Raw genomic sequence first — 16,670 nt, 5'->3', positions numbered from 1 at the left:
TAAGAATAGAGCCTGGATTAATGAATTCAGTTATGAATCATTTGTTAGATATCTCTGGTGTGGCTGACTTTGGAAGCGAGTCTGAGCAGTCCTTGTACCCTCACAAGATGCAGAACTCGGAGTTCTGTTTGCTCAGACCTGCAATTGTTTCTTGTGAAGTTTAGCAATTTTATCAACTTTGCACTCAAAATAAAAAAAATAAATCTTAGGATTTGTCACACATCAGAAACTGCGCCATGAGGATGGAGACCATCAAAGTACTCTCCGGGGGGCATCAGGCAGTTTATTGAAATTTTAATATCCATTATACCAAACTCTGGTGTACCCAGGACAGGACAAGGACAGAGCACGCATCAAACAGGCCAAAGGGTTTGGTCTGCAAGGTGAAGAGAGGTGTGGGATGAACCGCAGAGGCCAAGGACGCAGCTCCCAGGGCTCCGGGCTGTCCCCACTGCTCCAAAGCTCAGGAAAATCTGGAATTACTCTGGAGTGACTCCTCAGCTTCAGTGATGCTGCCACATTCACCAGCAGGGCTTCAGTCAGAGACTGTGACACCTTTTAGGTGCAATTAGAAGGAGAATCAGCTGGGATTTAGAAGCAGGTTTTCTGCCGTGGTTAATCAGTGATAAGGCTTTAATCTACTCTGCTGCTTTGATTTATGGCCTCGCTTGTGCGCCACGCTTGATTTACATAAAATATTTTGGTTTACTTAACCTTCCGACCTCTTTTACGGTTATTTTCTGTGGAGACTTGTTACGCACCTCGCTGCTCTTTTAATTTAATAATCTCCTGACCTGTGTTTCTTGGAAGGGTTCAAAGTGCTGGCATCGGCCTCCCACTACTGGCCCCTGGAAGATGTGGATGGGATCCGGGAGTTCCGCGACACCAACGGAGGTACCGAGGCTTCCCTGGCACGGCAGGGGCTCAGCTCTGTGCCCGCAGGGGATCAGCTCTGTGTGTGCCCGCAGGGGATGGCACAGGGGATCAGCTCTGTGCCTGCAGGAGATGGCACAGGGGATCAGCTCTGTGTGTGCCTGCAGGAGATGGCACAGGGGATCAGCTCTGTGCCCGCAGGAGATGGCACAGGGGATCAGCTCTGTGCCTGCAGGAGATGGCACAGGGGATCAGCTCTGTGCCAGCTGGGGATGGCACAGGGGATCAGTTCAGTGTGCCGGCGGGAGATGGCACAGGGGATCAGCTCTGTGTGCCCGCAGGAGACGGCAGAGGGGCTCAGCTCTGTGCCTGTGGGAGATGGCACAGGGGATCAGCTCTGTGTGCCCGCAGGGGATGGCACAGGGGATCAGTTCAGTGTGTGCCCGCAGGGGATGGCACAGGGGATCAGCTCTGTGCCCGCAGGGGATGGCACAGGGGCTCAGCTCTGTGTGTGCCTGCAGGGGATGGCACAGGGGATCAGTTCTGTGTGTGCCTGAAGGGGATGGCACAGGGGATCAGCTCTGTGCCCGCAGGGGATGGCACAGGGGATCAGTTCAGTGTGCCCGCAGGAGATGGCACAGGGGCTCAGCTCTGTGCCCGCAGGGGATGGCACAGGGGCTCAGCTCTGTGCCTGCAGGAGATGGCACAGGGGATCAGCTCTGTGCCCACAGGAGATGGCACAGGGGATCAGCTCTGTGTGCCTGCGGGAGATGGCACAGGGGATCAGCTCTGTGTGTGCAGGAGATGGCACAGGGGATCAGCTCTGTGCCTGTGGGAGATGGCACAGGGGCTCAGCTCTGTGCCTGCAGGACATTGCACAGGGGATCAGCTCTGTGCCCGCAGGAGATGGCACAGGGGATCAGCTCTGTGCCTGCGGGAGATGGCACAGGGGATCAGCTCTGTGTGTGCCTGCAGGAGATGGCACAGGGGCTCAGCTCTGTGTGCCTGCAGGAGATGGCACAGGGGCTCAGCTCTGTGCCTGCAGGGGATGGCACAGGGGATCAGCTCTGTGCCTGCAGGAGATGGCACAGGGGATCAGCTCTGTGCCTGCAGGAGATGGCACAGGGGATCAGCTCTGTGCCCGCAGGGGATGGCACAGGGGATCAGCTCTGTGTGCCTGCAGGGGATGGCACAGGGGATCAGCTCTGTGTGTGCCCGCAGGAGATGGCACAGGGGATCAGCTCTGTGCCTGTGGGAGATGGCACAGGGGCTCAGCTCTGTGCCCGCAGGAGATGGCACAGGGGATCAGCTCTGTGCCTGTGGGAGGGCAGCAGGACTCGGCACAGGGGATCAGTTCTGTGGCTCAGAGCTTGGGTTTTCCCCAGTTAATGTGTTTGCAGGGCTCCGATACGCAAACGACGTTGTGTTTGTGATCCCTGGTTTTTATGGAGTGTTCTCCGGGGTTTTATGGGCTGGGTGTGCATGGCTGAGGCAATAAAGAGAGGAGTTTATGATGCACGGAGCCATTGGGATCACACTGTTATTGACTGGTTTGGTGCAGGCCCCAGGGCACTCGGGGGTCCCTGGCTGTGCCAGCAGGGCACAGAGGGGGCTCTGCTTTGGTTGGGGGCAGTTCAATGAACCTTCATGAACGTTCATGTAGCTCTACACAAAGAAACGAGTGAGAGGTGTCCAGATGGGAGCCCACACTGTTCTATCTGCCTTTGGGAGTCTCCTTATTGCAGTGTGAGCTGATAGCAGTTAAATTCTTTTCCCAGCTGGGCGAAATCAGGAGAGATTTGCTGAGGCCGAGCTGTCCCTGATGAGCCAGGGTGAGCTGTGGGGACCCAGAGGGAATGGCACTTCTGCTCTCTGGATGGGAGGTGCAGCCCCTGGGTGTCCCCAGAGCTGTGGTGGTGTCCCACCGTCCCCAGGGATTGAGCTGAGCTCTGCTCCTTGAGGTTTCAGGGTCCCCGAGCTGGTTCATGCATTGAGCTGACTCTGCCCTAGCTCCCAGAGTGTCTGCACTGGCCTGCCCTCCAGATGTGCTGCTGGGCCTCCCCAGATGTGCTGCTGGGCCTCCCCAGAGCCCCCCAGCGTCCCCCAAACCTTCTGCCACAAATGGCAATGTCAATCTCTGATCCACGAGTATCCAAACCCCTTCATTGGAGAGGTGCTCAAGTGTTCTCAGCCCAAACTTTGACCTCTTTCCACAACATTTCTGAAGGAATGGAGTTGCCTGACCAGAAACAGATCTGGGCAATGTTCTGCTTCCATTAGGAGCTGATGGCAGCATTCCTGCTGACTGCAAGAGAATGATAATTTGGCTTACAGAAGTTGCCACATAGGTTCTCTAGAAGTGTGTTAAAGTAATTTTCTGACCCTGGACTCCACGTGGTTTCAAAAAGAGTGAGGAGCTCCGTATCTAGCACTGTCTTGGCAATCACAGTGCAACCAAGCTGTTTTGAAAATTAAATATATATAAAATACAGCTCTTGGAAAAGGACAATTGATGTTAGATTGTTTCTCAAATTTAGTTTAATTTTACTCCAGCAAAATTCAGGAATATTTCAGTGCCTTGGAAGACAGAAAGCAGAAGAGATGAAGTTCCTGGTGCTCACAGGAGCAATCTCTTTGGATTCCTATTACAACTTGGTGATAAAGGAATTTATAAATGAGCCAGCTGCAGCACTTTGCTGAACAAATTGGGTGGATTTTGTCCTGCAGTTCCTTGCAGGAGACCCCATAGCCAGAGGTGTTGGTCTCTGCAGTGCTGAATTCTCTGCAGCGCTGCCCTGGATGCTCAGATTCCTCCCACTTGTTTACATTGTGCCTTATCACACACAGATATCATTTCAGCTGCCTGCAGCAGGGGTTTTATCTAGCTGATATTTCACTTTGATATACAAGAAAAGTGTTCTTTATTGCTGCGATCTACTCCAGGTGACAATTTGCTTGGTGTGGGCTCCATTCTGATTACACAACTCTTCTGTTTATTGCAGAGTCTGCCTTGTTTTTCCACTCATCACATCATGCAATTATTTTCATTCCATGTTTCTCCTCTTAAATCCTTGAAGCACCATGATCTGTCTGTCACGTTAATCCATTTTATTTGTTGAAGTCATTGTGTGTGAAGCCAGATTTATATCTCTCAGAGCATTTGTGTGCTGAGAGTGTGGCAGCAAATTAATGCTTTGGAAATCTCAGCACTAGCAGCAATTGAAAGGAAACAATCAGCTCAAAATATAGCAAATAAAAAGAAAGTGGCCGCGCTCAGGTTTTTCATCTGGCCCCTCGATTTTAATGCATTTTTATCTGGAGGTTTTTGTGTGTGTTTTTCTTTTCCTAAGAGCATTTGTCTTTTTGTTCTGTGAGCTCAGTTGGTCTAAATGCCAAATCAATGTCTCTCCATCCACTTTCATGGGCTTTTCATCAGGCTTTATTTGCCTGCCCAGGGTAAACAATTACAGTGTGCAAGACACTGTTAAATTTTCAAAATCAGAGAAAAAAAACAGAGCATAAAACCTTATGGTCAGACATAAAAAAGTCGAAGGTTTTCTGATATTTAGCTGGAGTTTCTTGTATTTTGATTTGTGCCCGTTGCTCTGATCTGCTCTGTGGGCACAAATGAGCAGAGCCTGGTCCATTGTTCCATTTCCAGCTGGGATTTTACAGATTTTTGTGCTCAGCACCTGAGGGGAACCTTCCTGCAGTGGCTCTGCCTTTCCCTGAGCAGGTGGAGCCAGGGCAGATTTCAGTCAGCAGATCTGAGATTTGTGCTGTGTGAGAGATATGAACTGGCCAGTTCATTGCTGATGGTGTTTATTCATTGTTTGCTCATTTGCCTGTTTTCTTTTGTTGTTCCATCCAGCTCTAAGAATCCACAACTTCACTGTGCTTCCTCCCCATAACTCTACCTTTGTAAATACCAATGACTCTGCCTACTCTAACTCCTCTGCAACTGTAGGTGAGGAATCTCTGGTTTTTTGTTCTGCATTTCTCAGGCGTGGATGGTTCTTGTAACCCCGGATTCAGAGTGAACTCTGGGTTCGGGTTCAAGTGCTCGTGTGGTAAATGGGTGGTATTATTATTATTATTATTATTTCACTGTCACACACTGCTGGAAAAGCAGCCCTGCAGCGTTACCTGCACTGCTGGGATTCTGGGAGAGGCATCCCCACGTGAATCCCATGGGAGGAAGGGCCCCAGGGATTCTCCAAAACCTAAAGAAATTAATATTGCTTAAAAGAAACAGAGGTGACATTTCAGAGGAACATGTGTGAGTAAGCAGGTTAATTTTTTTCTTGTCTTTCAAGGCTGAAATGGTAAAAAAGCCCTCTGGTTTTCACTGGTTTATAATGGTTTTAGAGGACATATTAAGAAAGACAAATGCAAGCAGGTTTGCAAAGCCTGGGAGTGGGGTGTTGTCAGTCATGACAACTTTGGTTAACATGATAGTTTATTTTGTTTTTTTGTTTGTTTGTTTTTTTAATGAGAAGCACATATTTCTATATATGTCCTTATATTAATTTTTTTAACACCCACACACAGAAACTGCCAATTCCAGGCAGGATCCTGGCAGGCTGGGAGGCAGCTACAGCAGCTGGAAGTCCCTTAATTTCAGTAATTGCATTTGTGCTGTGTGACCTGGTGCCCGCTGTGCCTCGGGTATAACTCACACCAAAATGTCACAAACCCGACCTGGGGACGAGGATGGAGATGGCAAAGCTGCCACTTGGGCTGCTCAGATAGTGACACTTCTACATTGCAGTGCTAAACCCACTGTGTTTTACTCTCTAACAGTAAAAGTGTGCTGGCAAATGGGAACTCTATTAATGGTGAACTTCAAATGACCCTAATTCCTTCCAGCCCTCTCTTATCTGCTTTATAGACCATTTGCACAGTTCTCACATAATAAAGTGTGTTTAATTTGAGCATTAGAGAGAGACACCCATGGCAAAGGAAGGGCTGGGGGAACAGAAAAGTGTCACCTTATGGGAGCTTCCTGCAGAGGGAATTTATAATTCAGGTGCCTTGAGAAGAGCTTGGGAATGCTTGATTCACCCCATAGTACACACATTTTTAAAAGGACCTAAATTTTATCTGTCAGTTGGAGGCAGGACTTGATGGTTTCTTCCTCAAAGAGAGGGGAAGATACCTGAAAACTGATATTTAAATGAGGATAATTTATCACCCTTATTTATCTTTCAATGTGAAACATGAAATTAATTGCATTGAAACAGGCATTCACTGCATTAATTGAGGAAAGGAAAATGTTTCTCATGCTGGAGCTCCCTCAGAGCAGCTCTTCTCAGTGTTTTTCCAGAAGAAATTCTGAAGAAGGGTCCCAAACCCAGGGTTCTGGACCCTCACGGCCCTTGCAGATATTCCATCCCAGAGAATGGTGGGAACAGGGAATCCCGTCAGAAACAGCAACCCAACATTCTCTGCTCTCTGCAGGCATCTCAGGCCAGCAGGAGGCTTTGGTTGGGGTTTTTGGTTGTGCTTTCCCATTGTCTGCATTGTAAAATCAGCCAGGACACACAGGAAAGCTCCCCATCACTTTCTGTGAGCTGCACTCAGACCCGGATGGGTTCATAATGCAGCAAACCAAGCCCAGGCTCTGTGAGAGAGCATCCCTGTGCTCAGCGGTGGGACAGGACCACCAGGGCTGTTCTGTGGGAGGGAACACAGGGAAATCGCAAACAAATTACTCATTATCCCCATTGGGTAAATAGTCATTATCCCCATTGGGTGAATTACTCATTATCCCCATTGGGTGAAGCAATTGCCTTTCCAAGGGCCAAGCACACCCCAGCAGAGCGTGTCTGAGATCTGTTTCTGTCTTTGAGTGCACCTTGTCAGGGTATTTCATTGAGGTATTTCTCAGTGAAAATTCAAGTTTCATCACCAGCTTGCCCTTTCAAAAACGGAAGAAAAGAAACACTATTTTGTTATGTTTTAATTGGGGAAAGGATTTCTTTGCTAGCTCAGCCTAACATGGTAAGACACCTCTAGGAAGGGTCTGGCATTCCAAACTGTGCAAAGCATAAAGTTTACTCAGATTACTCTAAAATAATTAGAATTGGGTGTATGGGTTCTGTCAGTCAGTTAACCACAGAGCTGAGTGGGTAGAAGTGCAATATTTACAAACTTAAAATAAAAGAGGTTTCTGTGCGGTCTTTAAAAATACAACGAACCACTGACAAATGGAAACAAACAAAGAAACTGAACACACAAAACTGGGACAAAAAACACCAAAAAAGAAAACAAACACAGAAAGTGACAAAGCCCTACAGTTGGACCTAGATAAACATCTGAGCTATAGCAGGCTGTTAAAATCATATTTACAGGAAGTTTGAAGCTTTCCTCTCTGTGAATGTTAAACTGGATTTGGTTTTGCTCTAGATATTGTAGAAGGGATGGTGAACAAAGGGATTTACGTGACTGAAAAGAAAGGAGTCACCTTCCTCTTCTTTGGGAGCTACAGAAATTCCTGCATCAGTAATCCAGAGGCTTGTGGGCCTGAAGGTGAGAAACCCATTCATTGTGATTGACTTTTGCTGCCAAATTATGTTATTCAATAACCATTGTTTCTTTGCTCGGAATGAACTCTAAAAATGAGGCTTGACACTTTGCTGACTTCTAAGACAATTGAGTGTTGATTGCTGAAAATTTAGTTTTTTCCAGCTGCAAGTTAAATTAGAGCTGGAGCTCTGTTGGTTTTGAAAAGGCTGTCCGGGTTTGTGCCAGCAGATGATCTGAGCTCAGAGGCATTCCCACCGCCGGTGCTCTGCACACTGGAGATTTTCAATTGCACTCGGTTTTCCCATTCATTCTGCTCTCCCTTCCCTCAGGGGTAACGTTCTCCTTCTTCTGGAAGACCCAGGACCAGCAGGCCAAGCTCCTCCCTGCCTCTGGGGGCCGGGTGATCTCCAGCGGCTTCAGAATCTGCTCCAGCGAGGGCCAGGGCTCCGTGGAGTTCTACACCCGGGGCAGCGCCATGATGAGGTGGAAAGCGAGCTTCAGCCCACCAGGTAAAGTCTGTTGGTTTAAAAAACCCTAATTTCTTTATTGCATTTTGCTTTATTCCTGCACACAGAGGTGGTGAGAAGAGCACAACTCGAGGAAAGGGAAGGGGATATACAAAAATAGCTGCAGAGCTCTGTGCTGGAGAGCTCTCCTGGCGTGGGGAGGGAGGGATGAGATGCCAGAGGAAAGCAGAGATGTACAATAGAGCACTTGCCAGGCCAGCAGCCCTGGGCCCAGCCTGCAGGGGTGTCTGGAGCGAGTCCTCATTGACTCCTGTGCTTGCGGCATGTCTGGGTGGGAACAGGAGCAGAGAGTGCAGGTTCACCCCATGGCACCCCAGCGCTGCTCTCTGCTGAGTTCAGCCTTTATTTGGAAACTCTCTGACTGCTCTTTGGTGCCTTCATGATCCTGCCTCTGTTGAGTGCCAGGTTTCCTGTGCCAGGCCATAGCATTAATAAACATTTTGGTATATCACATATCTCACTGCTTCTGTCTAAACTGTGCCTTGCTGGGGAGCACTAATATCTACTGACTGGAACAAATGCTGGTCTTCCAGTAATGCTAATGGCATTCCATAAATATTTTCTGGCCCTAATTTGGCTGCCTGTACATTGTTAAAATTGGACTCACGGTAGCAGTTTCATAAACCTTAATGAATCAGTTCAGAAATCTTCTTTTAAAAGAAAAGCTGCAAATGGCAAGAATAATTCACACGTTTGCGGATTATCCCGTCCAAGTGAAAATGAATATTGTGTTTTCTGGCTCTCAAGCATAACAAGGGGACGGTGAGAACTTCAGAGTGGTTTATGTGCTTGCTCTCCAGCTCCTGCAGTCCTGGTGCTGCTCTCTCTGGGCTGGGTTTGAGGCAGGAGTGAAGAGCCCTCAGCTCTTGGCCAGCAGCACTGAGCAGGGGAATTTATGGAGCTGCAGCGAGCCCAGGCTCAGGCAGGGCTGGGGGCATCCTGCCAGGCATGGGCTTCCCCAGGGGGGTGAGGATTCGTGGGCACAGCACCAGCATTGAGTGGCTCACCACGGCCCTCCTGGCAGCTCCATGCAGGGAGAGCCCAACCGGGAGCTGTGGATGGAGCTGCCCCCAGCCCTGCTGAGCCTCTGCTGGACCCAGCTCTGGATGGAGCTGCCCCCATTCCCACTGAGCCTCTGCTGCCTTGCAGGTCCCCACTGGACCCCGTTTTGGGGGCTCTGGAGCTGCCCCCATCCCTGCTGTGCCTCTCCCTTGCAGGTCCCCACTGGACCCCGTTCTGGGGGCTCTGGAGCTGCCCCCAGCCCTGCTGTGCCTCTCCCTTGCAGGTCCCCACTGGACCCCGTTCTGGGGGCTCTGGAGCTGCCCCCAGCCCTGCTGTGCCTCTCCCTTGCAGGTCCCTACTGGACGCACGTGCTGTTCACCTGGCGGTCGCGGGAAGGCCTGAAGGTGTACGTGAACGGCACGCTGAGCACCACGGACCCCGAGGGGAAGGTGTTCTACGACTATGGGGACGCCAGCCCTGACCTGCTGGGCACGGAGGGAGCGGCCCCGCGCTCGGTCAGCGGCGCCTTCGACGAGTTTGTGATCTGGGAGAGGGCGCTGAGCCCGCGCGAGGTGCGCCAGTACTTCACTGCCGCCGTGGGTGAGTGGGGCTGGGTGGGCACCTCTGAGAAACGGCTGCTGGCTTTCCACAGTTTGTGTTGTAAATGAATTAAACAGTTTGTATTTTAATACTGAATAAATTCTCCTTATTAATCAATTGTAAAAAGGCCACAAGCAAAGATCAGATTGCACGAGGTGCGCCAGTACTTCACTGCCGCCGTGGGTGAGTGGGGCTGGGTGGGCACCTGTGAGAAACGGCTGCTCGCTTTCCACAGTTTGTGTTATAAATTAATTAATTAATTAATTAGATTAACAAGGAGAATTTATTCCATAATTAAAATACAATTGTAAAAAGGCCAAAGATCAGATGGGTGCTGAGCCCGCGCGAGGTGCGCCAGTACTTCACTGCCGCCGTGGGTGAGTGGGGCTGGGTGGGCACCTGTGAGAAATGGCTGCTCGCTTTCCACAGTTTGTGTTATAAATGAATTAAACAGTTTGTATTTTAATACTGAATAAATTCTCCTTATTAATCAAATGTAAAAAGGCCACAAGCAAAGATCAGATTGCACGAGGTGCGCCAGTACTTCACTGCCGCCGTGGGTGAGTGGGGCTGGGTGGGCACCTGTGAGAAACGGCTGCTCACTTTCCACAGTTTGTGCTATAAACGAATTAGCCAGTTTGATTAACACGGAGAATTTTTTCAGTATTAAAATACAATTGTAAAAAGGCCAAAGATCAGATGGGTGCTGAGCCTGTGTGAAGTGCGCCAGTACTTCACTGCCGCCGTGGGTGAGTGGGGCTGGGTGGGCACCAGTGAGAAACGGCTGCTTGCTTTCCACAGTTTGTGTTATAAATTAATTAAACAGTTTGTATTTTAATACTGAATAAATTCTCCTTATTAATCTATTGTAAAAAGGCCACAAGCACAGATCAGACTGCTGCTGTGGGTGAGTGGGCCAGGCTGGGCAGGGCTGGGTGTGCCTCCTGACACCTCTGAGAAATGGCTGCTCACTTTTCATAGTTTGTGGAATAAATGAATTAGTCAATTTGATTAATAAGGATTTATTCCACAATTAAAATACAATTGTAAAAAGGCCACAAGCAAAGACCAGCTCGCCCGAGGTGCGCCAGTGCTTCACTGCCGCCATGGGTGAGTGGGGCTGGGTGTGCCTCCTGACACCTCTGAGAAACAGCTGCTCACTTTTCATAGTTTGTGTTATAAATGAATTAGCCAGTTTGATTAACAAGGAGAATTTATTCAGTATTAAAACACAATCATAAAATGGGCACAAGTAAAGATCAGATCGCACGCGGTGCGCCAGTGCTTCACGGCCGCCGTGGGTGAGTGGGGCTGGGGCAGGGCACCTGTCAAAAAAGGCTGCTCACTTTTCATAGTTTTCAATCTTTAAAAAGTTTATGATGCTGTGCTCATGGTGGAAAAAATGCTTTTGCATTTGGCTGCAGTGTCTTTGACAACAGTGGAGGGTTACTATAACACTGTCCAGCTCCAGCTGCCATTATTCACCCTCTGTGATTAATGCAGCGCCGCAGAAATGTTCTGCTGCCAAACCCCAGAGCAGCAGCTTTTCAAATTGCCCCCATTCATCAATGTGTGTGCCCTGTCCCACTGCCAGGGAGGGACGGCTTAAATAAACACAGGGAGACCCCTCTTTAACCCCTTTTTAACCCTGTGGGCCCAGCACTGCCCTGTGACAGGCTGGGAAGGTCCTCCCAGGGAATCAAATCCTGCTCCTTCCCTCTGGGCTGTGCTGGGGGGTCTCTGGGCCCCAAATCTGATTCTGCACATCAGTGCTGGGAGCTCCCTTCTGAAACCCTCCTGGCCCTCCCATTCTGCCAATTCCAGATTTTTCCAGAGCTGTGCAGAATTCTGCCTGCATCCCACCCTTAATCCCTGCTGGTTTTCAGGAGGCTGCATCCCAAACTCCTTGATTTGTGCCTTGAGATGCTCATGCCGTGAGCACCTGTGACTTTACTGCAATTTCCATGGCATTAATTGCTGTGTTGATGGGTTTTCCCCTAAACTCCTGGTTCCACAGGTTTTTTAGTGTCATGTGGAACTATCAGAACGCTGTGAAAAATAAATGTGTGCCTCTTAATTGAAAGTGAAGCTGGATGTGTATTTTCCAGGGGCTTAGGAATTCAAATGTAAAGGGATGCCAGGTATATATTTTTTTTAATTAGACAGAAGAACTCCAAGCCAACATTGCTTTAATGTGATCAGGTGTTTTGGGGCACCTGGGAAATGTGGCCATTTAATTTCTGGCTTTTCTCTTTAAAATAATAGGCTGATTGGATTTAATAAAATTTCCCACTTAATGTATGAAATTAGAATATTCTCAGAGGAAGCAATGGGTATTACAATAGTAATGAACATAAGTAGAAAGGTTATGATATCTATTTATTGATTTTGGGGGATTTCTAGCAGTGTTGAAGCAGGGTAATGTGGTTTGACATAAGCAAATAGAACAGCCTGGTTTTTAATTGAGTGAATGTTCATGTTCCTTTTGGATCTGAGAGAGAAATGGGTCCTATGCATGCAGCTAGTGTTGGATTGAGATTCCACACCCCTGGCAAATAATAACTCTCGCTCAGATATAGATTAGAAGAAAATTTGATTTCTCTATCACAAGGCTGTGTGGCTACAGTACTGGAAATAAATAAAATCCACAGAACAGGAAATCTGTTGCTTTCAGTTGGAACTGATCCAGCCTGAGGTGGGAATTTATATATAAAATTATGTATCTGATATAAGAAATCCAGATTTGTAACAGCCTCATTTGTGTTTGCATTTCCCCAGGTGTGCAAGTCCTGCTCTCCTCAACGCTGCCCTGGTCTGTGATGACAACCACGACAAGCCCTGTGGTAGGACAGAGCTCAGACTCTTCCATAAAGGCAGAATGTGCATAAATCAGAGTTACACACCCTCCTCCCTGCCTGGTTTCTGTTAATGGCACTTATTTTCATATCTCTATTATAAATGCTTTTTGACATGCATGGCAAGTTGGCACGGAGATTTTGGCACAGGAAGTTCGGAAAATTAAAATTCCTTGTATAAATTAATAAATTTCAAATTAAATATGAAGGTAGCGACTTACTTTAATATATGCATTAACTTGAAAATATAGGGCTAAACCTTTTATTTTCCTTTCCTTCCTTTCCTTCCTTTTCCTTCCTTTTCCTTCCTTTTCCTTCCTTTTCCTTCCTTTTCCTTCCTTTTCCTTCCTTTTCCTTCCTTTTCCTTCCTTTTCCTTCCTTTTCCTTCCTTTTCCTTCCTTTTCCTTCCTTTTCCTTCCTTTCCTTCCTTTTCCTTCCTTTCCTTTCCTTCCTTTCCTTCCTTTTCCTTCCTTCCTTCCCTTCCTCACAATAATTTGGTTCCTGTCTATTCCTGTCCCTTCCTTAGCCTGTCCTTCTTGCCTTCCTTGCTGATTTCTGTCCTTCTTGCACTATTCCGGTACCTGTTCCTTCCTGTTTCCTGTCCTTCTTGCCTTGTTACCTTCTCCTCCTCCTTATCCTCCTTTTTCCCCTGCCTTCCCCCCGCCTTCCTTCCTTCCTTCGCGCTTCCGCTTCGCGCTCTCCTCGCTCCTGTCCCTTCTTGGCACCTGCAACTTCCTTCCAGCCTTCCCTTCCTCCCTGCTTGCCTACCTTGCCTTCCACGTTGAGTGGGCCCAGGTTAGCCTGCCTTCCGTGCATGCCCTTTACCTCCTTCCTCTCCTTCTTTAAGCATGTCTCTTTGGGACAGCAGACTGTTACTGCCTTCTCTCTGATTCCTGAAATTCCTCTTGTCCTTTCTTCCTTTCCTCCCTCCTGTCAAGGAATGCCCTCCTGGTTCTTGCCTTCTCCAAACAGACTATCGCAGTGAAATGCCTTCAGTGCTGCCGGGGTTCCAGCTGGTTTTGGTTAACTCCTTTCTTGAAGGTTTCCTGGCAGCCTCCCAGGAGATGCTGTCACTTCCTCTGAAATGGCTGAGATTCGTTTTATCCAAGCCAATGCAGAAGGAAATGTGCAGTTTTTTCTGCCTTGAACCCGGGCCTTCCACTACTAATTTACAGTGCTGAGTTGCGCTAACATCGCTTATAACTCCTACATAGTTATAACATCTGCATAAAGTTATAACAGTGCTTGAACGTCCTTCCTATTCCCTGAAAAATAGCATGGGCATATTGTGCTGAATCCCTGGCTGGCACTATGGACACTGATTTTCCCTAAGCCTGATTGTATTCAGGAGTAAAGGCGCTTACTCGACAAAAACAAATAAATTCTGTACCCAGGAGCGTGGAGACTGGTAACTCTGAGCTTTGCTTAGCTGTGGATTGCACGGATAAGTTAATTGCGCGCTAAAAGCACTTTGACCCTTACGTGGTTTCCTTGTTTCCCTGGATTTTCTGTTCGTGCTGAGGGCACTATGGATAACCTGGTCTCTCCTGAGCTGATTTCTGTCCCCGCTGAGGGCACTATGGATAACCTGGTCTCTCCTGAGCTGATTTCTGTCCCCGCTGAGGGCACTATGGACAATCTGGTCTCTCCTGAGCTGATTTCTGTCCCTGCTGGGATGCACTATGGATAACCTGGTCTCTCCTGTGCTGATTTCTGTCCCTGTTGAGGGCACTATGGATAACCTGGTCTCTCCTGAGCTGATTTCTGTCCCCGCTGAGGGCACTATGGATAACCTGGTCTCTCCTGAGCTGATTTCTGTCCCTGTGCTGGGATGCACTATGGATAACCTGGTCTCTCCTGAGCTGATTTCTGTCCCTGTTGAGGGCACTGTGGATAACCTGGTTCTCCTGAGCTGATTTCTGTCCTGCTGAGGGCACTATGGATAACCTGGTCTCTCCTGAGCTGATTTCTGTCCCTGTTGAGGGCACTGTGGATAACCTGGTCTCTCCTGAGCTGATTTCTGTCCCTGCTGGGATGCACTATGGATAACCTGGTCTCTCCTGAGCTGATTTCTGTCCCTGTTGAGGGCACTGTGGATAACCTGGTCTCTCCTGAGCTGATTTCTGTCCCTGCTGAGGGCACTATGGATAACCTGGTCTCTCCTGAGCTGATTTTGTCCCGCTGCAGCTCCCCACGGACGCGTACCAGCCGGTCCTGGCGGCGCTGAGCCAGCACAGGGGCAGCTCCCCCTCGGCCCTGTCCCTGCTGGGGCACCTGCAGAACGTGTCCTGCAGCCTGCCCAGCCAAGCCCTGGCGCAGCCCACGGCGCTGAGCCTGGCACAGGTGAGTGGGGCCCAGGTGAGCCTGGCATGGCCGGGGCAGCTTGGGAAGCCTCTGCTCACTGCAGACATCGCCTGTGAAAAGGGCAGTGGCTCTTTAGGGAGCAGCAGGAGCTGAGCAGAGCTGAAATGTCTCTCTGAATGTCTGAAATCTCCCTGGAGATGTCGCTTTATGCCTCTGCACCCATCCTGAGCAAGGAAGGCACTGAGGGGCTGGGTCTGCTCTCCCAAACAACAAGGACAAGAGGAAATGGCCTCAGGTGGTGCCAGGGGAGACTCCAGCTGGATTTTAGGGTAAAATCCTTTTCTGAAAGGGTTTCAGGTGCTGGGACAGCCTGCCCAGGGAGATGCTGGAGTCACTGTCCCCTCTGAAATGGGCTGAAGGAATTTGTTTTATCCAAGCCAATGCAGAGAGGGGAAAAAGTAAGCAGGTGTTTTCTGCAGGGTGAGCTGAGAACAGGGGCCATGTGCCACTAACATAAAGTTATAACAGTGCTGGAAAGTGATGGGCACTAACATACAGTTATAACATAACTAACATAAAGTTATAACATAACTGACATAAAGTTATAACAGTGCTGGAAAGCGACGGGCATCTAATTCCCTGATTTCAGCACTGCCAAGCCATTATTGCAGGAATCAGCTCTGGCCCCGCTGCTGATTGTTCCCCTAAGCCCGAGGGTAATTCCAGAGTGACAAGGGCGCTTTACTCAGACAAAAAACACAAATAAACCCTCTGCAAACCACAGGGACAGCGACTGAGAGACTGCGTTAACAGCTGAGCATTTGCAAACTCTAAAGCTTGGATTTCACGGATCACAGTTTAATATGCAGCAGCAAAAGCCCTTCTGAAAAGCCTTAATTCGTTGTTTCCTTTGTTTTCCCCGAATATTTCCGCGTGCTCTGGCTGCAGAGGGAGCAGCATCCTGCCTGTACCTATCCCACATCACTGCAGTCCCTGCTGGGGCTGCTCTGGGTGCCACCACAGCCATTTGCAGGCAGAAATTGGGCCGTGATTATCCTTAGCAGAGCTATTTTGGGACACAAATACGAGAGTCTGATCATACACAGCAGCCTGTCATTTGCCTGATTGATGTGGGGCTCTGCATTGTCTGCAGCTAATTCTGACAGACAGGCACCGAGGTTTTCTGTGCAGTTATCTCTGCCTGATCGTGCACGCCTCACAGCGCCAGGAAATTTGATTTAAGTGATGTGCAATAAACTCTCTGATTACTGACACACGTTATAATGAATCGCTTCTGACAAGTCTGACTTGGGTTTGTTGTGTGGTGTCTTCCACATCTCACTGTGTGGAATGACTATAATCATTCTCTGAAGGCTTTTTAATGCATGAGTTTGAGCTGGAAATGTGGGTTTTCCTTTTTAATTTTCAGTGCAGTTTCTGTGCTCCCTTTTCCCCTTGCATGCCAGCAGGACTCTGTCGCAGACATCTTTTCATGAAAATCTTTTTCTTGGCATTTTTTCTTCCTGAGAAGCTGTGAAGCTTCAGAGACCAAATGCAAACAATGGTTATCTGCTGCTGTGGAATGCAACAGGTGCATCTGGGATTGGTCTCATGTGCTTGTTTGTAATTAATGGCCAACCACGCTGCAGTGGAAGTGGGCTTGGCATCCTAACGTGGACCTGAGAAAATCCTGGCAGAGATCTGCCCTGCCAGGAGATGTAGCTGATCAATAAGTAATCGAGTTTTGTTTGTCTTTCAGGCGTTTTTGAAAGCTATTGAAGACTTCCTGTTGCTGTCTGACTGGATTGATGGACCAGAGGTAAGAGAAATGGGCTCAGATTGGTGATTTCCCTCAGCAGCACAAATCCTCATGATGGTAACTGAAATGATTGCCACTATTACTTCTCTTTTTGGCACTATGACTTATTTTATCATCTGTCACTGATGAAAGACCTGCGGGGTGAATCCAGAAATTTCCTGA

At 48.5% G+C, this 16,670-nt stretch overlaps 1 protein-coding gene across 1 annotated transcript in view; it reads left to right on the top strand.

The window, feature by feature from the left end:
• Positions 1-16,670, top strand: part of ADGRD1 (adhesion G protein-coupled receptor D1) — a 109,984-nt gene that overhangs the window by 2,580 nt on the left and 90,734 nt on the right. The window contains exons 3-10 of the mRNA XM_064727219.1: positions 811-894; positions 4,745-4,840; positions 7,282-7,404; positions 7,731-7,910; positions 9,282-9,530; positions 12,309-12,373; positions 14,573-14,728; positions 16,449-16,508. Coding sequence (XP_064583289.1) covers positions 811-894; positions 4,745-4,840; positions 7,282-7,404; positions 7,731-7,910; positions 9,282-9,530; positions 12,309-12,373; positions 14,573-14,728; positions 16,449-16,508 — 1,013 coding nt within the window. The remainder of the gene's footprint in view (positions 1-810; positions 895-4,744; positions 4,841-7,281; positions 7,405-7,730; positions 7,911-9,281; positions 9,531-12,308; positions 12,374-14,572; positions 14,729-16,448; positions 16,509-16,670) is intronic.

This window comes from Zonotrichia leucophrys, chromosome 15 (assembly GCF_028769735.1).
Source record: "Zonotrichia leucophrys gambelii isolate GWCS_2022_RI chromosome 15, RI_Zleu_2.0, whole genome shotgun sequence".
Classification (NCBI taxonomy): domain Eukaryota; kingdom Metazoa; phylum Chordata; class Aves; order Passeriformes; family Passerellidae; genus Zonotrichia; species Zonotrichia leucophrys.
Note: the sequence above shows the minus strand (reverse complement) of the source record. Positions and strands in the feature narration are given on the sequence as shown.